General features: G+C 51.7%; 1 protein-coding gene across 6 annotated transcripts in view; it reads left to right on the top strand.

Moving 5' to 3' along the window:
* KLHL24 (kelch like family member 24) overlaps positions 1–22,029 on the top strand; it is a 64,046-nt gene extending 42,017 nt beyond the window's left edge. For all 6 annotated transcript variants that reach the window (XM_078878553.1, XM_078878555.1, XM_078878554.1 and 3 more), the window contains 4 exons: positions 5,858–5,976; positions 13,115–13,303; positions 14,147–14,335; positions 14,511–22,029. In XM_078878553.1, the coding sequence (XP_078734679.1) occupies positions 5,858–5,976; positions 13,115–13,303; positions 14,147–14,335; positions 14,511–14,699 (686 nt within the window). In that variant the 3' untranslated portion in view covers positions 14,700–22,029. The remainder of the gene's footprint in view (positions 1–5,857; positions 5,977–13,114; positions 13,304–14,146; positions 14,336–14,510) is intronic.
* The last annotated feature ends 564 nt before the right edge of the window (positions 22,030–22,593 follow it).

The following is a 22,593-nucleotide window of genomic DNA, read 5'->3' as shown; positions in this document are numbered from 1 at the left end:
TCGTGGCCGATGACGATGGCGCACCATCATTTCCCCGAATTCTGTTATTACACGCGTGCAGTTTTTGTTCCAGAGCGGGACCAAAAATGCATGCAACTAAAGGGGGGGGAGGGCCCTTCTTTAAGCAGAAGAGACAAAGGGGGGTGGGGGCCCCGACTGTTGCAAACTGAGAGCTTCAGTGAATGAGATCCGCGCGCTAGTCCGTGGTGGCGGACGCCCGCTCGGCCAGCCCGGCGACTCCAACGGAGCGCGAGCGTCGCCGCCTGACCGGGGCGCCGGGCGTCGGCCGCAGTGAAGGCGATGGTCAGTGGCCGTGCAACTGCCGGCCCCGTGCTCACTTGCCACGCCGTTCCCCGGCAGCTGGTCGCGATCCTGCGTTCGGGGGCGGGAGGGGGGGAGAGTTTATTCCCGAATGGACTTTTGTCATCGCAATGTAACATGGGGCGCCATATTTGCATGAATGGTGAACGATTGGGTCTTCTTGGACGCACGGTTTGACGCGCCGTGGTCAATCCACTGCTGGATGAAGGCCTCCATCCCTCCCTCTCCCCCAAAACCGCCACCAACTCTCGTGTTCCTGCGTTGCATTGTCCCACGTAGCGACCGTGCACACAAACTGATCTCATCGCTCTCGGACGCGTTCTGCTCCTTAACTGCCTCTGTAATTATTATCGACATCTGCTCTCGTGCCATCTAGAGCTAGAGACTTGTCCTGCCCAAACCCACTTAACATAACTGTCTGACGAAGATGCAGACTTGGGATCATTTATCACCGTTATTTAGAGACAGCAAGGGTGTCGACCAAGACCAATTATAGCAACCATCATTGGCTATAAAAAGATGCACTGGGTTCACCGATTGGCTGACCTGATGATATTGAATAACTCGTGGGGTGTGACTAAATGTCTGACTGCTTCAGTCGATCAGACGAGGAGAATGACCACATGAAATCCACAGAAACGGACTTGACCGGAATTCGACAGCGGTCGTCGGTCAGACCGAGACCGTGGCTGAAATAGAAACTAATCTATGAACTAGGTTTTATTTTACCAGGTAAGGCCCAATCAGCCATGGAGCTGTTTTTCAGAAGCGACGTGGCCACAAATGACAGCTCAATGAAGTGGCTTAATTATGTGGAAATTCATAGCAACCAAATACTCCAAACGCATGTTTCTGAATGTGGAGGGACAAACCAGAAGACCTTGATAAAAAAAAAATCCACGGGGAGAACGCGCAAATGAACAGCAGGCGTCAGGGTTAGGATTGAACCCACGACCTCCTGCATACCAGGCGAAGGAGTTAACATCTCACCACCGCCAACCTGCGTGCGTTCTCTTATCAAAGTGATCCTCGATCCACCCTCTCGAGGGGCTCTCTACGAGCCCCTCCCCCTCTCATGGAGGCCCTTCTGCCTGCAGTGGCATGAGCAGGAAGTTTCAGAGCTGCACTGTTACCTTTTGGCTTTTGTTCCACCATGGACGTGCTCCCACTGCCAAAACAATACGTTGAAATTTTTATTTATTTTTGCAACAGAATTAGAGCCCAGCGTAATTATTTTTCTGGACTGTGTAGCTGATTACATTCCTCCCCCCGCCCCCATCCCTGGCTGAGCGTTCCTCGTGCAGCAGAGTCGGAAAGGGGCGCATTGAGGCCGTGACTGCTGCCGCTATCATGCCCGCACCAGCTGCGTCTGCACGGCCTCTTTTGTCGGCGTCCTTATCTCGGTCCGCCAGGAGGCCCAGAGTTCCGCACGTTCGGCCGCAGCCACCGCCGACAGACCTCTGCCACGCTGCTCGCGCTGCTCGTGCCGTGCCGCGCTTACGTATCTGCATCGAGTATGCCGCGCGCTGCATACTCGATGCAAATGCGTGCAGAGGAATAATTGGCTGCTCCTGATTCGGCCTCGATGAAGCTTGGCCGCCTTCCCCTGCCCGCTTCCATGGCGGCGTGTCGTGTGCGTTGTGCGCGCGTGCGTGTGCGTGCGTGTGTTGTGTGTGCGTGTGTGTTTGCTGCCAAAGCGGTGGTTAGCGCTACGAACCCGGCGGCCCGAGTTCGATTCCCGCTCACGGCCAACACCAGTAACGAATATCTGAGCCGGTCCTGGGCCTCCCCTAGGTCGACTCGGCCCCAAATGATGAGTACCCGTTGCGGTAAGCGTGGTTCGGTGGCCACTCACCCCCTCAATGTGCCGTGTCGGCCTCCATAGGTGCTTGATAACAGCACTCGCCTCAACAATCTGTCCCGTGACCCCCCGCCAGTGAGCCCTCGACGCTTGACGTGGCCACGCAGTTGCACCTAGCCCGGCGCAAGCGCCACTGCGATCGTTCACCAGCGGTCGCTTTCACCCACGAGGCTACCGCCCCCTAGGCCGTCCGCCGGCTCGCTCTGCAACCCCGACGCGTACGCACGAACCCTGCTGATCGGCTCCCCCGCCGTCGTACGCAGCGGCGACAAGGAGAAATGGGTCAATCGCTTGAGCCGTGTGTAGTCATCGTGTGCGCTGCTGCTGCTTCTCGGAGCGTTCCATTCGCTCGCCCACTTTCTCTCTGACCCTTCCCCCCCCCCAGCCTTCAGACACTGCTGCTATAAATTGTTGTGTTTGCCGGAGCCCAATTATTGCTGTATAATGAAGCCCTATTTAGCAGCGTGTGCGGAGCATGGGCACACGCCGCTGTGCTTTGTGTGAAGGCTGCGAAGCGGCCGTGCCGATCTCGGCAAGGAGCGTAAACCATCGCCACGCGGACTCCGGTCGTTCTCGTGGCGGCAGCGGCCCCTGCGGCGGCGGCGGCTTTCGGCTGCTCGTCATCGAACAAAGGCGGCGGTCACCGCATCGCGACGCTTTCGGACGCACTTCTGCGGCCGTCTGGAACGTACCTTCCTTCCAATATTTGGAAGACAATGGAGCTGTGCATTTTTTTATCTTTCTGTTTTTTTGTGTTTAGTTTGTTGTCCTTCCCCCCCCCCCGCCGGCACCTCCGATTAGCACGGCTAACTGCGCATGGTGCGAAAGAAGTTCAACATACAACATACATGCGTCGCCTATCGATCCAGCAGGGACTGTGTTTATTGACATGTTGACCTATTGAGAGAAGTAGGTGCATAACAACGCCACCCCTCTCCCATATTTGCGTTTCCATATAAACATTTTTTTTTTAACACGCAACCCATACACCAGTAACAGCCTTTTTTATTGGCAGCACGATTAGTGCACCCACTGTCGACTTGCTCACAACGTGGTTCTGGTTTTGTCCATAGCGAGCCGAGTCAACCCCCCCCCCCTCCCCAAGTTAGGTTTTGACCGCTCAGCCTTCGGGATGCAGGTTTTGTTTCGTGCGCGGTCCGCTGGAAGGTTCCTAATAAACGAAACAAATTTTTATTTTACCAGGCAGGGCCTGCTGAGCTATGCGTATCTCTTTTTCCAGAGCAACCTGGCCACATAAGGTAGCTCAACGAAGTGGCTTATCACGTGGACATTTCTAGCAGCCAAATACTCTTAAACGCATGCCGATTCTTAATGCGGTGGGGGGAGGCGGGGGAACTGGAGGACCCGGAGAAAAATCCACACCACCACGACGAGAGAGACACGCAAACTCCAAGTATACAGCAGCAGGCGTCAGTGTCGGGATCGAACCCACGACCTCCTGCGTACCAGGCGAGGTAGTTAACATCTCCTAGCCACCGTGACGGCTCCCGAACCGGCGACTCACGGGATCTTGTCATGGTGCCGCGGCATCCCCGATTATCAGCCACCTCGTAACCCTCTCTTAAAAAGGAAACTGTAGTTGTTGCCGTTCCTAAACCAAGAGTGTGAAAAACAACGATCGCTGATTCCTTTCCCGTTCCGAGTACGTCTTGCAAGTTGCAGCGTGGGGGTGTCCCGTTCACCGCCGAATCTCGGAACGCGCGAGCGGCGCGACGTTAATTTGATTCGGCGAGGCGTCGCAGCGCCGCTGTTTTTAAGTACGCCGTGCTCGCCGCAAGGAACCGCAGCGGCACGACCGCACTCTACGATGGCCGGCGCCAAACTGCGCCACGCGCCCTCCCGCGTGGCCTTTTACTTCCGATTCCGTTCCGATAACGTCCACGTACGTGGACGTGTACGATGACGTACACACGTCCCCATAACGTACACACGTGCCATGTACGCGTCGTACGCGTCGTACGCGTGTGTCATCGCAATGGGGAGAGGGTTAATCGTTTTGCACGCCCCGGCATCGCTTGACCGCCGGGCGCAAGGCACGCGTCTCCGCGTGCATTATTCACGTCCCCCCCCAGCCTCTCAGTTGCGCCTCGCTCTGCGTTGCCTGGCAACGGACCATTCGAGACCGTGACTGGAGGAAAAGCGAGCGGGGGGTTTTTGTTGTCGTCGACGTGGAGAAGTGGAATAAGAGAGGGGTTTTTTTGCCATGGTTATGAGGGGGAGGGGGGGTACGTTAATAATATGTCATTCCTGTTCCGAATATCGGAAGCCTATTTCATTATTTGGCCAAATCTAAAGAGAACGTATATTTTGAGATGATATTTTGGGTAAACTCGACAGACAATACGGTGACCTTTCTTGTCAGCGTTAAAATATAACAACAGGTTTTACCCTTTCTGGCAATAAAACAGTTGTGTCCAGATGTTAAAACACCAAAACAGAATCCTTATTCTAGGAGTCCTGCCTGCATTACGTACTTGTGGCGAACATGCAAACAAAAAGCCATGCCCTGATAATCAATCGGTTTCAAAGACAATGCATCATCATACACTACCAGAGCATGTTTTTTGTTTGCATGTTCACCACAAGTACTGTGTGTGGTTACTGCAGACCAGGACTCCTTGAATAAGGATTCTGTTTGGCATCTTGACACCAGTTTTATTGCCGGAAATGGTAAAACCCATTGTTATATCGAAAGACACTCTCCGTTTCGCTGTTTCTCAGTGTCTCTCGTCTCCCATGCTCTCTGTGTCTTCCTCTGTCTCCTCTTCTCTGTCTCTCGGTGTCTAATTTTGTCTCTCTCTGTGTCTACCGCCTCTCCAATGAGGCTACCACTGGTTTGTCCGGGACTCTTCTCAGCGGGAGGCAGAGGTGGGACAAAGTCATTGTTATGCAAGTCCAAGTCGAGTCGCAAGTCATCACATTCATGACTCGAGTCTGACTCGAGTCCAAGTCACATGACTCGAGTCCACATCTCATAGGTGGGACAAAGTCATTGTTATGCAAGTCCAAGTCGAGTCGCAAGTCATCAAATTCATGACTCGAGTCTGACTCGAGTCCAAGTCACATGACTCGAGTCCACACCTCTGGCGGGAGGGTTCCCCATTGAGATGATGGAGCACGCTCATTGTTGAATGTCAGGCATGTGAGAGGAAACCGGAGTGCAGAGAAAGTCCACAGAGGGGGTCACACTGCAAGCTCTGCACAGTGGGATTCAATCCATCGCTCGACACAATTCCCTCATTATTCACGAACTTGCTATCCGCAATTTTGGCTATTCGCGAATCGCATCCGGAACTCAATAAGTTAAATAATTTCGTAGCTCAGTGGGCTTTACCTGGTAATATACAAAAAAGATATATAACATAAAATTTACCTTTCCTATACTTTGCACTCCTATCGTGTGTTGTACTGTTTGTTGTTGTAACGTTCTGACCTGGCCCTACTGGACATCTGTGAAAAATAGCTTAATAGCTCATCGGATTCCTCCCGATTCTTCTTTGCAGGTGGGTGCCCTCGTCCGTACATTGCCGCTCGATGCTCCGGTCGCCCCCAAGGTGGGCCCCGTACTCTGCTTGAATTTCGTGTGACCGTCCCTCGTGTGTTGCTCCTGCTCCCCCCCTCGCCTCCCCCCCCCCCCCCCATGCCTCTGTGCAGGTGGACGAATCAACAGCCGCGACGTGTGGATGTACAACTCGCAGCTCAACGTGTGGGTGCGCGTGGCGTCGCTCGCAAAGGGAAGGTGGCGGCACAAGATGGCCGTGCTGCACGGGAAGGTGAGCCGCTCTCCGCGATCGTCGCGGCGCCGTTTGGAATCGTAGTTCCTCATCCAGCGGGGGATTGATCGGCCGTGATCGATCCCGCTGCTGGATGAAGGCCTCCGCCGAGTCGTCTGCGATGACGTAGGCGAGAGAACAAATGAGCAGCCATTATGCCTCCTGTAAAGTCTCCGAGGCGGCGCCAATGATTGTTGTGTGTTACGTATATTCTGTCGGTTTTGCGTTGAATTGGGGCCAGACGTTCATCGGCTCCTTGCCGATGAACGTCTGGCAGTTTGCCACCGCTGGTTCAAGCGAGCCTGGCTCTGCTGGTGAAACCGGTCCAGAGTCTTGCTTGTGCTGAACCACGCCGTTGAAATTTCGCCCCCCCCCCCCCCCAAAGGCTCTGTATGTTCCAATGGGTTGTGTCAAACTTTTATATTTTTTTACGTGAGATGAGACAGATATGGGAAAGAAGCATTTTGTCTTGCTCATTTATCTATTTGCAATACGATGAAACCGGATCTGAAGACACCGTGCGGAAAAAACACATTTATGGGGGCACATTTATTTTGTATAGAGAACGCGGAAGCTGGTCCCATAGGCAGAGGAATTGAGGACGACTTGAGCCCAGACTTGATCAGAGGCAGGAAGTTGACAGCACAGACGGCTGGGGGGAAGGGAGATCCAGGCTATCGGGGACATCTGTGAAAATACTGGACGTCAGTGAAAACTAATGGACATCTGTAAAAATAAATAGAGCTTTATCGCTCATCCGATTCCTCCAGTATATCTACATATTCGGATTTTGAGGAGAAGGAGCGACCTCGCGAACGTAGCTGCACATCAGCGCCCACTCCGCACGTGGAGTCTCTCGATCGTTGCTGTGGGCGGCCGTGACATTTCGTCATGCGCCTGAAGCCATTCTGCACGAACCCGACTGTAGCGTTGTCATCCCTGTGAACCCCTGATCAGTTCTCTACCTTAATACAGACCAAATCAGCCCTTGTTGGTCACCCCGTGCCCTTATAAATATCAACGTTCATCCTACAAAGTCCAATTGCAAGGGAGAAACACAAACAAATAGACACACATTTTTTTTGCCCGTATCGAAACGGCTGAACACCGTATGGACTTTAAAACTCAATTTCCCTGTACAGGAATACGGGGTAAACCATATGGATTGACACGGTATGCGTTTGTGGGCCAGCAAAAGCATTGCAGCGGTGCGGCAATTAATCGAATAACATGGATTCGTACGCTCGCGATGCGTGCATCGAATGCCTCGCGTGGGAATCGATTCTGCCCTTGGTATCTGCTTCGTGTATTTGTGTCACGCAAGTCGAGGCATTCACCACAACATAAAATATATTTTGACAGAAAAATCTCTGTTGTTATCCCATATCTGTCAACCCATATGGTTTACCCGTATTCTTGTACAGGGAAATTTAGTAAAAACAAAAATCCTACATTTTTTTTGTAGATAGATAGTTTCGTATATCTTAGTTAAAATGTAGACTTAAGTTTATTTCTCGAAAAGTTGTATGTGCTCGGAGAATGTGGTGAACTCTCAGTATAACTCTCAGATAACCGGAATGTTTGATTAACCGGCACCCCCCATTCCCCGTGGATGCCGGATAACAGGGCTTTCACGAGTTGAAACACGACACCCCACAATGCGTTGAATCGGAATGAGCGGTGAATCGTTCTTTGTCTATTGCACAGCGGGACGCATGGGGACACAGTGGGACATGGAGACACAGCGGGACACAGGGGGACACAGGGGAGCACAGTGGGACACACGGGGACACACGGGGAGACAGGGCGACACAGAGCCACACAGCGGGGCACAGCGGCACACAGCGGCACCAGTAAGATGAGCCAAGATGCACCTCACACTTGAATAGCAAGCATTTGGTTTCAAAGTTGAGCATTGCGAGTGGATGTTATCGTTGGCATGTGTGGACCGCAAGCGAAAGCGGCATATTTTAACACCCTGTCAATTGCTTCGAGAGCTAAATGGAGTTCAAAAGAACTCGAAAACAAATGCCTTGTAAAATACCCAACGCAGAAGATCGCTGGGTTTGATCTTCCACGAAGCTCATGGTCCACCCTCAACCGCATCCACAGCAGATGATGCAGCTACCTGATGCACAGATGGAAAATGTTTAACTTTCCAGTAGTGTGCAACTGTGGTCACCAAGAACACACCGCACAGTACAGCATATATAACGATGCAATGCCCGCCGATCCACAAACACGAAGGAGACATCGCAGCGATGCTCCTGACGCCGTTATGTGGGCTTGTCCACCTGAATGTGACATTGCAGTTGCTGCTCTGCGTCTACATCAGCAGCAAGAAGAAGAATAAGAATTAGGCAATGCCACGGTTAGACTGTTTTGTGTACAGGTGGATTGAATATGGAAACTGGATCTGTAGAACTAAAGATTGCGAAGAGCAGGAGAGGGGAGAGGGGGGAAATTGAGTGGTAGGGGTGGCTTTAACAGTTATTTTAAAACCTAATCTAAAAAAAGACACACACACACTTGCGTGCGCACACTCCGGCAAGTGTAAATATAGGTTAAAGGCGCAGCCCTGCAATTGCGTCCTCACGCCACTTTCAGTGTAAGGGCCTCCACCAGAGGGAGCTCTATAGAGCCCCCCCCGCCCGCTCGAGGGTGTTTTTGGCCTACTCTTCCTCGCTGGCCGGAAATCTTAGAACAGGCGCAAGTACCCACACTTTCCCCCACCACACGGGACCTGCCGATCGATCGATTGTGGCGAACCCATTCATCATGCTGGGTGAGCGGAGGCACGGGCGGGATGGGTTTAATAAAAGTCGTCCCCTGTTGTTGTAAAAGTGCCGCGCCAGGAGATTGAATTTAACCGGCGACCTCCGGATTGCAAGTCCAGGGCGCCGCTGAGCGTTACACGGACAAATCAAATTTTTTTTTCAAAGGACACGCATATATATGCACGTGCTCACGCACAGTCCGTCAAATGTAAAAATACACGCATTTTCTGACATCCACTCTCTCCCACTCGCACGCCGATTACGCGCATCCTGTTGTCGCAGAGGAGCTCACGCGCTGCACACACGCACACGCCAGCACGCGCGGGGGTCACGTGCCCATCGCGATACGTCCAACGAGCCCCGCAGCCGCGAGCCCGCGTGCGATAGAGCGCGGAGCCGGCTCCTCACAGTGCGCGCGTGGAAAAAACTCCTAAACTCCCGGCAGAGAAGCCCGCTCCACAGACATCAGCTGGACGCAGCGTCGGCGTCTCCCCCGAGGTGCCTCCGGGGCCGTTTGATAACTTGCCGCGGCTCCAGTTCACCGCCTTTAAAGTCCACGCGTCAGGCTGTTTCCCCTTAGTGTGTTAGTTATCTTGCCCCCCTCCCCACCACCCCCCTTTTCCCCCTCAACCCATGTACATTTTCACCCCCTACGCAAGGTCCCCACTTGGCTGCGGCTGCGGGCCCCACACCCCCCCCCTGCCACTACGTCCAGTCTCGTCAAGCCAAATCTGAATTCTTGCGGATTTTCTGTTCCCCACCCCCCCCCCACGGCAACAAACGCCAAAGAAAGTGCTGCCCCCTACTGTGGGCACTAGAGGTTATTCAAGGGCAATCGCTGAAGTAGTTGTGTGATATCCATTTCCGTGGACCGCTCTGCAAGAGGGGAAGGATTGCGGCCGTTCTGCGAGAAATCGGGTTCTTCCTCTCGTAACGTGACGTTAATAGCGCAATCGAGAAAACACGTGAGGATTTTTTTTTTTTACGAAAGTTTGCAAGGAACTAAAATTTCGGTGACCACGGAGATTCGAGCGTGCGGATTTCGGGGGCTCGGGCTTGCAAGCGCGACGAGCGGCTAACGGTGGCGGTAGTGCCGCACTCATTCGTTGGCATGGGGATGCGGCCGCGGCCGCGTCGCAGACAAGCTCCCTGCGTGCGATCTCACGCAACCGCTCTTTATTTCATTAATTTTTTTCCCCAACGAACAAGTGGCGGCTTGTGCAGCCGAACGACGCTCGCGTTTGGCAGATGTTTGCCAAGCCGGCGGTGCTGGTAGCGACGCAGCAAACGCCTCCCCAGCCGCGTCGCGCGACGGCCTTTCTCCCACTCTCCTCCCCCTCACCGCTGTCACCACCCGCCCGGCTGTTGTTTCCAAAAATAAATTTGCACGGCCGTGGTATTATTAAAGTTTTTTTTTATTGTCCGGGAATTTTTCGGTCTGCCTGGGATAAGCTCTGATGCTGCAGCTTTATTTGTGGGGATTTAAAACGTGAAGGTGCAGCCCTTGAATTTGCTTGGCCACGCCACCGCTGGCGGACGGGACTGGAGCTTTGAGAGAGCGTCTCTCTACAGCGGTGTTTCTCAAACTTGTTTGGGCCCGCGGACCCACTCGGCCGATGTAAACATTTCCACGGACCACCCAGCCCACCCACCAAACCCCCCTGGTGATGAAAATCATTCACTTCTCTCTCTACACACCGGTGTGCTGTGCTAGTAACGGATTGGCACGTTCTGTGTACGTGACAGACCTTACTGATGGGCTGCGTCGGGTGGTGGTGGTTTTAACGACGCATTCATATTTATGCGACCTAACCCAAATATCTACGTTATAAAAATGATTAGAGTAGTCTCATCAGGGTAGTTTACCTAACTTAGTCTTTAAATTAAATATCACGACATAAAATATGAATTAATGTCCATAACGAGAGGTATAAACGTTGTCATTATTGTCCGGATCGGCCTGCATTGACATCACAGCCCCGTGCACCCCACCTGGAGGTTCACCATCTGGTGGTCCAGGACTACTAGACTCTTGAGAACCACCGCTCCAGGGGGTATTTCGGACGATGCTTCCACGCTGGCCAGATGTCCTTATTAGAGGTGGGACACCCACACTTTAGCCGACCACAGCGTGCCCTGTCAATCATGTAACTTATACAGTTCTGATGGACAGAGGCGGGGGGGGCGGGGAAAACTCGCGTTGCTTCGACTGCCGCGGCGAGCGACGGTAAAGAACCGGCAACCTCCGGGTTGCAAGCTCAGCGTGCAGACCGTTAAACCACGTCAGCGTCTCGTAGCGCTGCGTGCCACCGTTAAACTTAACGGGGAATTTCAGGAATGGACCCCACGGCTCAGTCCGCTTGAGACGCCCGTAAAAAAATGCTCGCAAACAACGAGGCTGGCCAGCCGGGGCACGGGACTTATTGTGGGCGCCGTCAGGGTTGTCAGCGGCCAGGAGACCACTCGAGGCGATGGCGCGTCCCGGGTCTGAATTCGTGCCACGACTTGCGCTGCCTCGGCACGTGGCGGCGTGCCCGAGGTCGCGATGAGACGGCGTCGTCCCGTGTGGGTACGGACATCGGTCAGCGCTGGGAGATCACTCGCGACAGCCACGGTGTGGGCTGTGCAGTGCTGACCTCTGCCCTCGGCACCGCCACTACTCTTTCAGATTGTGATAGGGTCTGTCACCAAATTAGTTTCACATTTGAGGGTCCTTGCCATGAACATCTCGGTCAAGCAAGGCTGATGAGACACTCTGTGTCAAGCAATCCAAAGTTTGCTTGTACTTGAATCAATGCTTGCTGAAATTGCGCACTCCCGGAAGGCCGTTGTTTACAGACCATTTTTTTTTTACGTGGAGAGATGAACATAGGAAGGAGACGTCTTCTCGTCTGCTTTGTTATTTGTCATTCTCCAGAACAACGTGAATAAAAAATTTGAGTTCTGTTTTTTTCATTTTTTTATTATTTTTCAGTCGGAGCCCAGTACAGAGCACAAACCGCGACGTAGGGGTGGGGTACAGAAACTCCGCGGACATCGGTCCCGAATGATGTGCACGTGAGTTTAGAGGAACTCACTGCTGCCCCACCGAGTGGGGACCGCGAGCGGGGTGTGTGGACTTTTATGTGGGAAGGGGAAGGTGAGAGAAGAAGAACATAACCCCTTTCCCGTTCTGATGACGTATTTACGTGTACGTCATCGATTTTTCTTCCGATTCCGTTCCGATGGCGTACCTGTACATACGTCATCGGACGTGTACGTCACGTACGATTCTCAAACGGTATGGTTAATAAAAGGCCATGCGGGAAGGTGGACGTGTGGCACAGTTTGGCGGCCAGCCATCGTAGAGTGTGGCCGTGGCACTACGGTTCTCTGCGGCGAGCACTATACAATGTCCTTAGAAACAGCGGCGCTACGCTTATATAAATAAAATTAACGGTAAGCGCTCGCGCTTCCCGAGATTCAGCGGTGAACGGGACCCACCACCCTGCAACTTGCAGATGTCTCGGAAACGGGAAAGGGTTAAGTACGGGAGTAGGGGTGGATATTTTGAGTTTGATCATCCAGGATAATACTTCGAATAATAATTCGCATAAAGGAATTCTCACGGCTGGCTGCTGTGAGAGGATATTTGAGTGAAGGCACGGAGGATGACAGGAGGTCGCGGTCGCGCTGAACAAAAAAAAGAGCGCCTCGAGCCTCATGCGGCGTGGATGCCCGTGGCATCACCGAACGCGCCGAATACCGGCGGGCACGCGCCACTCTCACTCCGACACGCGTTTGTTGTTGGCACGGTGGTGCAACCCTGGTCGATCGATATCTGAGGTGCTCCGGAAGAATCCGGAATTGTGTGTGTGTTTTTGCATCAAAGCCTGCATTGGTCAAGTGCTTGATATTTGCAAAACCCCAATACCGAGCGTTGGAATTCCCCTTTTGTTGACAAGTAAAGGTTCAGCCCTGCAATCGCATCCATTTTATGACTAGCCTCAACATATAACTAGCCTCAACATATAACTAGCCTCAACAAATGACTATCCTTAACAGTGGCAAGTGGGTTTGGCATAGCTCCAGTGGCTTCCTATTAGCAGAAAGAAGAGCGTTCCAGACGGCCGCAGTGACGCATCTGAACACGCGCAATGCCGGTGACCGCCTTTGTTCGATGGCCAGCCAAAAGCCGCTACCGAGCATGGCTGGAGTTCGTGTGATGTATGTGTACGTATGTATATTGGACTTCTTTCACACCGTACGTATCCAACCGCGCTACTCGCCGACGCTACTCGGCACGCTTCCCAGCAGCCTGTTAGAAGGCGACTGCGGGGTCAGCGACCCGTTGTGTTTGACTTGCGCTCGCACGCTCGCAGGTGTACGCCGTGGGCGGCTACGACGGGCAGACGCGCCTGAGCAGCGTCGAGTGCTACGACTCGTTCGCCAACCGCTGGACAGACGTGGCGCCGCTCAAGGAGGCCGTGAGCTCGCCGGCCGTGGCCAGCTGCTCGAACCGCCTCTACGTCATTGGCGGAGGCCCCGACGACAACACCTGCTCTGACAAGGTGGGCCGCCGAACGCCGCGGGCGTGCGTTTTGTGCCGCGGTGGCTAGGAGACGTTACCTACCTCGCCTGGTGTGCAGGAGGTCGTGGGTTCGGTCCCGACCCTGACGCCTGCTGTATATTTGGAGTTTGCGGTGTCCCTCTCTCACTGTGGTGGAGGGGATTTTTCCCTACACATTTAGGAAAAATGCATATTGATTGTTTAGATAATTTTGCTGCTCTAAATTTTCACGTGATAAGCCACTTCGTTGAGCTATTATTTGTGGCCAGGTCGCTTCTTAAAAAGAGCTATACAGCTCAGTGGATCTTACCTGGTAAAATAAAAATAGTTTTGTTTGCGCACGGACTGCCACGACTTATATATAGGTATTTTTCATAAGTGACCTGGCAAATGATATTTCTGTGGCTTTTCGCGTGGAAATGTATAGCAGCAAAATACTCTAAACGCGCGATGTTGATTCTAAATGTGGAGGTAAAAACCGGAGGACCCGGAGAAAAATCCACGCGAAAACAGAGAGAGAGAGAGAGAGACACGTAAAGTTAATGCAAATGCAATCCTAATGGTTGGCCAATTTTTGACTCGTGCAGAGAGAACCCGGAGACTCGTATTGAGACCCATAGACTTGCACAGACCCCATAGACTCACACAGAAACCCCTAGACTCCTATAGAGACCCATAGGTTTACAGAGAGACCCATAAACTGCCCTTGAATTTCACAGCACCGTAGTAGGCAACACGTGTACGGATACAAAGTGAAGCCGGCTTGCTCCTCCTGATATTCCGATGGCCGAGCACGGCGCATCACCTGCATCACCCGTCTCCTCCTCCTCGCTGTTAAATCCAGGTGCAGTGCTACGACCCGGCGACCAACACCTGGCTACTGCGCTCCTCCATCCCCATCGCCAAGCGCTGCATCAGCGCCGTGTGCCTCAACAACCTCATCTACGTCTCCGGAGGGCTCACCAACAACATCTTCTGCTACGACCCCCTGGAGGACTACTGGATGAACGTGGCCACCACCTTCAGCAAGCAGGTAGGGTGACCCTCCCCCCCGCCCAACCCGGAGCGCCCAGAAGAGGGGGAAACGCTCGATCCCGCGCGGACAGAACGGTTGGCGTTCTCATTTTTGTCACCCGGGGGCCTGCTACCGGGGGATGGCTCTGACACGAGTTGCCTCCCTCCCTCCCTGCTCCCCGCCCCACCCCCAGGAGAGCTGCGGCATGACGGTGTGCAACGGCAAGATCTTCATCCTGGGCGGGAAGAGCGAGAGCGGGGAGGCCATGGACACGGTGCTGTGCTACGACCCCGGCTCGGGCATCCTGACCGGCGTGGCCGCCATGCCGCGGCCCATCTGCTACCACGGTTGCGTCTCTATCCACCGCCACCACAAGCACTGAGGCCCCCGCCCCACACGCCCCGCCCCCCCCCCCGCCCTCCCTCGCCTTCCCGACGCGTGGCCGCTGCCGCCCGGCCCCCTCACCGCAGCCCCGCTGCCGCCCCTCTCCTCCATCCGGCGCCGCCGGCGTCACCGTGCGTCGCGACCCCACGGCCGTCGATCTCGTGTGCGGCCGCTTACGAGCGCCCCTCTTCCGCTGGTGCATCCGAGGGGGGCTACGGCACGGAGCCCTCGTGGGACTGATTCGGGAGAGGGGGGGGGGGTAAGCAGGGCCAGGTGCGGGGTTAATGACCCCCCCGTTGCACGTGACTCGAGTTGGTACAAATCAAGCGCAGCGTCGCCACGCCGTCTACACGCGGCCTCAAGCCGTGCACGTCATTGGCGCGGCTCCATTTGGAGGACCAGGGCAGCAAGGGCGAAATTCTTCCGCGCAACTTGTCGCATCCGCTCATCGGTCAGCCAAGTGAGGCCAAGCTGCGCGCACACCGAGCAGACGCTGCCGAGGCGAAGTCCATCGATGGGCGGCACACTCAATGGAGAAGCAGCCCGATTAAAAAACACACTGTGCACACGCACACACGACACGCGCGCGCCTGGAGACGATCTCACCGAGCGAGCGCTGCGGCGGCCGCACCGGAACTTAACGCCTAGACCACGCAAACAAACAAAAAAAACTCGGCTGCACGTGGAGATGCCGTGCTGTTGTTTTGGCATGGACAATTACGCACGTGTCAGGCGACGCCGGAGAGCCAGGCTCTCTCTCTCTCTCTCCCCTGCGAGTCTGTGAACCGTGGCCGTTGCGTTCGACGGCAGCTCTGAGCGCCGCTCTCACGTTAACCTGATTATGCAGTCCAGTGGCGCTGTGGGGGGGTGCTGTGCCACGTCCCTGCGGGGCTGCCTTATTGCCTGGCATTAGCATCCTGCTGTCAGGTCGTGTGAGCGCCACGTGGCAAGAGCTGCGAGCTCTCTGCTGTGTGTGCGTGCGTGTGTCAGGGTCTCCCGTTAGCGCGTGGCCTTAGGTCTGGGAATCGTTTCTGTGGCTGGTTTTTGGGTGGGCATTAGTCAAATGCGTATTTATAACGCATTTATAATATAAAAATCTCTGTGTATATTTAAGTTGGGGAAAATGTTGCGTTCGAAAAACGACGGTCGATATGGAGATTTTTTTCATTTTAGTTTCTACCCCAACACAAACCCGAATTCTTGAACATTTCTATTTGTTGAAAAAAATATTTGAAAAGAAAAATATACCACCAAGTATGTATTAACATGTACCACCAAGAACTAAATAAGCAGTCAATGATAGCAGATCAAAAACAATACCATCCACGAACATGCCTTTTACTGTCACTTGATGCACTTGAAGGCAATGCTCTTTCTGATTGCCTGCGTTCAGCATTTTTCAAAAATCGCTTCTGGCAATGGGGCATCAACCCTTTCCCGTTCCGATGACGTGCGTGTACGTCCACGTATGTCATCAGTTTTTCTTTTGATTCCGTTCCGATGACGTATGATTAACACGGTTTGCTACGTACGGTGCGAAACTAGTTCAACATGCATACAAATACTAAAATAAAATAACTTAATCGGTACCGAAGCTCCCACAAGGTGTGTGACAGAGTTTGGCACCAGCTATCGTAGAGTGCGTTCGTGACGCGACAGTTCTTTGCGGCGAGTGCAATTTCTTTAAAAGCCACGGTGCTACGCCGCTCTAAATAAATTAAAACGCTGAACCGCTTGCGTGTTCCGAGATTCAACGGTGAGCGGGACACCCCACCCTGCAACTTGCAGTCCTCTCGGAACGGGAAAGGGTTAAGATTTATCGCTGGGGATGAGAACGGAGGCCGTTGAAGTGCTCGCGGGGAGATCTCGTGCAGCAGCCCTTGGTCCGAGGTACGCTGTGGGCTTCTCTGAGCGGACATGTGCTGGGGTCGAAGGCCCCTTTCAACATCGACAATAACCCATTGTTTTTATAGTTGAAGAGGATTGATTCAATTAGTGGATTATATTTTGATGGCACGGGAGCAGTTGGCGCACTGAAATCTAATTTTTTTATTGAAACCTAGTTTCTTTAGAACGGCTTTTTGTGTCAAGTTGTTGTGGTCCTTCCCCGGCGCCTCTGAATAGCACGGTTGGCTATGTACGGCGCGAAAGAAGTTCAGTGTACACACATACTGCATTGCGAACCCGGCGATTCCTGGCCACGCTCTGACAAATGTCACCGATAACAGCCTATGATGTGTGTGTTTGTGTATAGCTGTGGGGAGCGGTGGTGCAGCGGTTAGCACACTGTGCTATGGACCTAGCGACCCGAGTTCGATTCCCGCTCACGGCCAACACCGGTGACGATTATCTGAACCGGTCCTGGGCCTCCCCTCGGTTGACTCGGCCTCAAATGAGTACCTGGAGCCGGTGCGTAAACATCGCCACCAGGGAGACAAAGGCGGCCGGGCGTGGTGCTGGCCACCCACCCCTTCGTGTGCCGTGCCGGCCTTCATAGGTGCTGCTCGCTAACGGCACTTGCCCCAACAGTCCGTTAAGGCTACACAGGGGGGGAGGGGGGTCTTTGCCATCTATCGCAGTGGCTGTACGTGCACGCAGAGACACGTGGCCCGTTGCGGTCTGCGTGCTCGTCACTTGGTATACGCAAGCGCTGCTGTGCTGCAGCCGTGCTATTTGATAGGATTTGCATAAAAGCACTCGCTCTCTCTGCAAGGCGGGGCTTGCTGGGATCACAATCCTGGCCCCTCCTAGTGACCTTGTTTAAACGGGAGCGGCGGCGGGGTGCACGACGGTCAATGTTAAATGTAAAAAAAAATGTTGAATGGGGAAAAAAAGATTGCTGACGCCCGGGGAAACTCTGTGGTGCCCATTGTTTAAATGTGCCCATTTTTTGCACCGACGTTTTTGTTGACGACTATAAGGAGTTCTGCAGCAGGGAGCGGTCGGCCCTTCTTTGACCTCTGCGATGCCGCTCGGTTGTGTTTTCGTCGCCATCGTCGCCATCGTCGCCGTCGTCGTTTGGAACGAGTCCTGTGCGTCTCCCGGGGAAGGTTGCCGTGCGGCGTCCACCGATGGTACCGAACCGCCGCTGCGGTGCCGTAACTGGCGCCGTCATCGTGAAAAGCGATCAGCCGAACACGTAGGGCGCTTCGTGAGTGGGTGCGCGAGATTCGGTGCTGTGGATTATGTCGATGCCGCGCCGAGTGGTGGACCCAGTCGATGAACGTTACGGGAGCAGTGTTTTGTTCTTGGAAAGTAAAGGTGAAGCCTTGCAATGCCCGATCGTGCCACCGCGGTGACCGATCGCACCACTGCCGGCAGGGAAGGTCCTGTACGAGAGGGAGCTCGAGTGAGCCCCTGCAGCGGTGCATGTGGCCTACTCTTACAAACTGGCCACACACCTTGACCCCCACCACACGAGACCTGCCGATGGATAAACTGCCGTGTGTCCGTTTACACCGCTGGCTGATCAGAGGTGGTGGCGAGTTCAGAAACGTTGCCGTCGTTTCGACTGCCGCACCAGAAGAACAAAGCGGTGACCTTTTGATTGTCCAGTGTGCCAATCGTGGCATTTTCAAAAAAAAATTCATTAAAAAAATCATAATATTACACCTTGGTGCTTTGTCCACCAAAGTTTAGTGTTGTCCTTCCGCCGCACCTCCGATTAGCACGGTTGGCTACGTACGGTGCTAAGGAAGTTCAACATACCTCTATACAGAATCCGGATATTTATTTTTACTGGAGGAATTCGATGAGCTAAAAAGCTCTTTTTCACAGATGTCCAGTAGGGACGGATAAGAACGTTACAACTACAAACAATACATAAACAGGATAGTAGTGCAATGTACAATAAAAGTAAACAAATCACCCAAACACATACAAATCCAAGACTAAATCATCTGCATCCTTCCAGGCAAAGCCCACCGAGGTGTTAACTTATTTTTCTAAAGCGACCTGGCCACAAATGATAGCTCAACAAAGTGTCTTTTAATTTGGACATTTATAGCAGCAAAATAATCTCAAAAGTCGAAGGCCATCAGCATAATTCTCGGTTTGTCTCCGTGGTACACATTTTGCACAGGGGCGTGGGAGGGGGGGGAGGGGCTTGCGCCTCGTGACCGTCGGACGAGTCGACGTCACACAGAGGTCGCCTTGCGCGTGACGCTGGATGCGCAGCCAATGGAAGGCCACGAGCGAGCCGGCGTGGAGGGCCCGAGGTTGAAGGCAACGGGGAGAGAAGCGGGTGTGGCCGGAGCTGCGCCCGTGTCGGCAGAATCGCACGCAAATGTGGACCGCTACGTGGACCGCTTGCTTGCCAGTAACCCCCCCCCCCCCAAGGCGTTTGCGAGCGGTACCCACGCGGCGTTCGAAGCGACGTCTCGCGTTCGGCTCGTTGCGGCCTGCGTACATTGAACTTCTTTCGCACCGCCGTACGTAGCCGACCGTGCTAATCGGAGGTGCGTGGGACGGACAACAACCTAAATGCACGAAAGGCAGTTCTAAAGCAGCAGTGAGTTGTCAATCTTGATGATTTCAAAGTGCACAGCTCCCAGTGGCCGCAGAAGTGCACCTGGAAGGGCTGCGATGCGGTGACCGCATTTTTGCATGCACCTGGAATGAAGCGTCCGACGTGAAGGTAAAACCCAAAAAACTGTACAGCACAACTTGAAACACCGTCGCCGACACACCACTTATGTCCTTGCGGTGAAGCTTGCCGATAGGAAACTTGGTCGACGTGAATGGGAACCCACAGAGGTGTTTTGAGCAAAGTGTATGGAGTTTAGAAAACTTAAATAAGCTTTTATTAACCGGTGCTTTGGCGTTTGTTCATGTGTTTTTTTCTCCTTACTAATTTAACAAGGTTACAGGATGAGCTTAGCTGTGTGTCGTCGCGTATAAAATACAACGATAACTGTACATTTTAACTTTTTGAAAATGCGTTGGTTTTTGCCGGCATTCTGAATGCATTGTAAACCATACGAAATTATATTGTACATAGAACAACAAAGATTTACTATCCTATGAATAACAGTTTGCTTTCGAACACATTGCACACACACACACACAACATCCTACCCTTTATGACAGTACGTTTCAAATGGAGTTTTTGTAATTGTAAAAGTTTATCAATTCTGCACGAACTAACACATTGAAAAGTACAAACGGTGATTGAAAGTGTGTAAAACAACCCCTAAAAAATATTATAAATATGTTGGATCGCTGGAGCTGGTCGAACGATCTTGTTCATGAGGCAATCGGCGTGGCCCTGAGTGGAAGTAGATTTATTTACCATTCTTGCTGATGATAACAGAACATTTACATTGTGATATTTATCATAGATTTTGTATAATTAATATAATATTGCTCTTTTTTTTTCAAATACAGTATGTGTCTGACTTAAGTTGAAATGTTGATAATATAAATGAGATAGTTGTTTTTTTTTCTCCTGAGGATCCTTCTGGGTACATTTGAGCCCAGGGTTAAACATAATGCGAGACTTTTGGTGTCCGCAGTGTCAATGTCGGTTAAACTCGTGACATTTACCTTTGGTCGTGTTGCTCAGACAATTGGAGTGGCTTTCCTGACGAGTCGTTACATTTTAAAACTCATTTTTTTAAGGCCAGAGAATTAAACTGGCTCAAGTTATTAAATTTGAATGGTTTTATTTTGCTGACATTTTTTTCTCTCCCATTTTATACATTTTATTAATTGCATTTTGTGTCTAAGAAAGCGTGCGTGTCAAAATAGTGGTGTAAATTGACATGTGGATTTTCTCTAATTGTTAATGTGAATTTCGTTGTTTCTACCAATTAAAGAAATAAATATATATCGTAATGGAGCCATAAGTTTTGCCTCAGGTGAGAGTTGTAAAGATTAATCACAGATGGTTTATTGTTGGTGGTGTATCCAGTGATGGTGATGTGTTTTTTTTGGTGGACCTCCCCATTCGCTGTTATTGACTGGCATTACAATTTTGCCCATTTTCCACTGACATATTCGAGCCAAGCCAGCCCGGAGCACCTCACAGTTCGGGTGATTTCTCAACTGTTTGCTGAGCCGAACCGAACCAGGACCAAACCACGAGGCTCTGGTCTCACGAGACATCTGAATATGACTTGGGGCCAAGCAGGGCCAGGGGCAACCTGGTTTCATCATCTTTGTCGTTCATTGCGCCGGTCACATAGTCGACGCGCGTTCGACTTATCAGCGGCACGGCTCGGGTTGTGGAGTGGAAAAGAGCTATTTTGAGAAGCAATACGAGCATAATACAGATCGGAGATTCTTAATTACCCCCCCACCACACTTTTCATTTTCAAACACGTGGGACCGACCTGTGATCAACTTAATGGCCAAAGTGAGCAAATCGCGTTGAATGTGTTGTTGACTTTCCGCACGTTCATGGCTCCAGCAAGTTGCATCTGGTGCCAAGAGCACCACCATAACATAGGGCACTCGGCATTCACCGATGCGTGTTACGGTTTACGACGTATCATCAAATATGACTGTCAAAACAAGCGCGGTGTGCATGCAGTGCATTCGTCCACTTCCTTCCCAAGGCGGTGATGCATCTCGTATGTCACCTGCGAAATCGTATATGGGTGGACACCTGCAAGGAATTTAGTCGTGCCGAGTGCTATGGATCGGCACCAGGGATACATAGTATTTTTGTAACGTTAAATTGTAATGAGCAAAATATTTAAACAGTCATATGATGAATATCTATCATGACTTAAAGCTTTCGTGAATGCAGGAGTTCATACTATTTGGGTCTTTCGGTGAAGTCACGTAGATATAAAAAAATCAAAAAAATCACGACGTTTCGATCGCAACACAAGCAATCATCTTCAGGTGAAAAAATACAGCTGTCTTTTTATTGTTCTATTTACGTGACTTTACCGAAAGACCCAAAGAGAATGTCTATCATGTCAGCCACGAGAGGTTAGTGGATTGGCGTAGCAGCTATTCGGCCGCTGGGGAGGTTTCCCAGTGGGGGCGAATGTGTATTTGCGTTAACTGTGGCAATGAAGATTATGTAATATTTGTGTTCTCGGTTTGTTGAAAAGCTGTTTCAAGAGGGCCGCTCGGTTGTTTTTTGACTTTCGATAAAGGTTGCATTGTGTATCTTTAAGGGGTTAAGGTTTTTTTTAATCTTTCACGTAGTTATTCATAATCTACCACATATGCATTGCCCGTTGTGTAATACTGTTGTTGTTGGCTTTGTGGGAAAAAAACGACGGTTTCCGTTTTTAAAGCGTTTGCGCCGGGTGATTTTTTTTGTTGTTGCTGTAAAAATGCAAAGTATTTAATTAATAAATAGCTCAAAACAATGTCAACTCCGCGTGTATATTTCTTAATCACCTGCCCACCATGCATCGTTTATTATTTGTTTTACTCGACACCCAAGGACATGTTTAGTCAATTCATTGATTTTGTTGTCAATGAATTGAATAGGCAGTGCAATTAGCTCTGACTTTTGACCATGTGTTAGTCAAAGTCTCCTACAAAAAAAGGAATAAAAAAATATATGTGCATATATTTTGTTGTGTCTCTGTCCAGCATGTGTTTGTTCTTGGAAAGTATTTCAATAGCAACGATAGCAAGACATGTGACATCACATGGCACATTTCGAGAATTACCCGCTAAACTACTTAAATTTAGACGAACCTGGTCTCTCGAGTTCTCACCTGGTTAAACAATATAAACTTGAAACGTGATCATCGATCGAGAGGAAAAGGAGTGGCGCACTTGCTATTAACTTTTTTTTTTGGTGCGAATTATTTTAGTGCTAGGTTTTGTCTCCCAAGTTTTGGGCAACTCTTCGAACGATTTGGCCGGTTTTCTTTCCGCTAAGTCGCTAAGAGCAATACTTTCTCGATAGTAAAGTTGAATTC

Source organism: Lampetra fluviatilis, chromosome 51, assembly GCF_964198595.1.
Source record: "Lampetra fluviatilis chromosome 51, kcLamFluv1.1, whole genome shotgun sequence".
Taxonomy (NCBI): domain Eukaryota; kingdom Metazoa; phylum Chordata; class Hyperoartia; order Petromyzontiformes; family Petromyzontidae; genus Lampetra; species Lampetra fluviatilis.
This window is presented reverse-complemented; position numbering and strand designations above follow the sequence as displayed.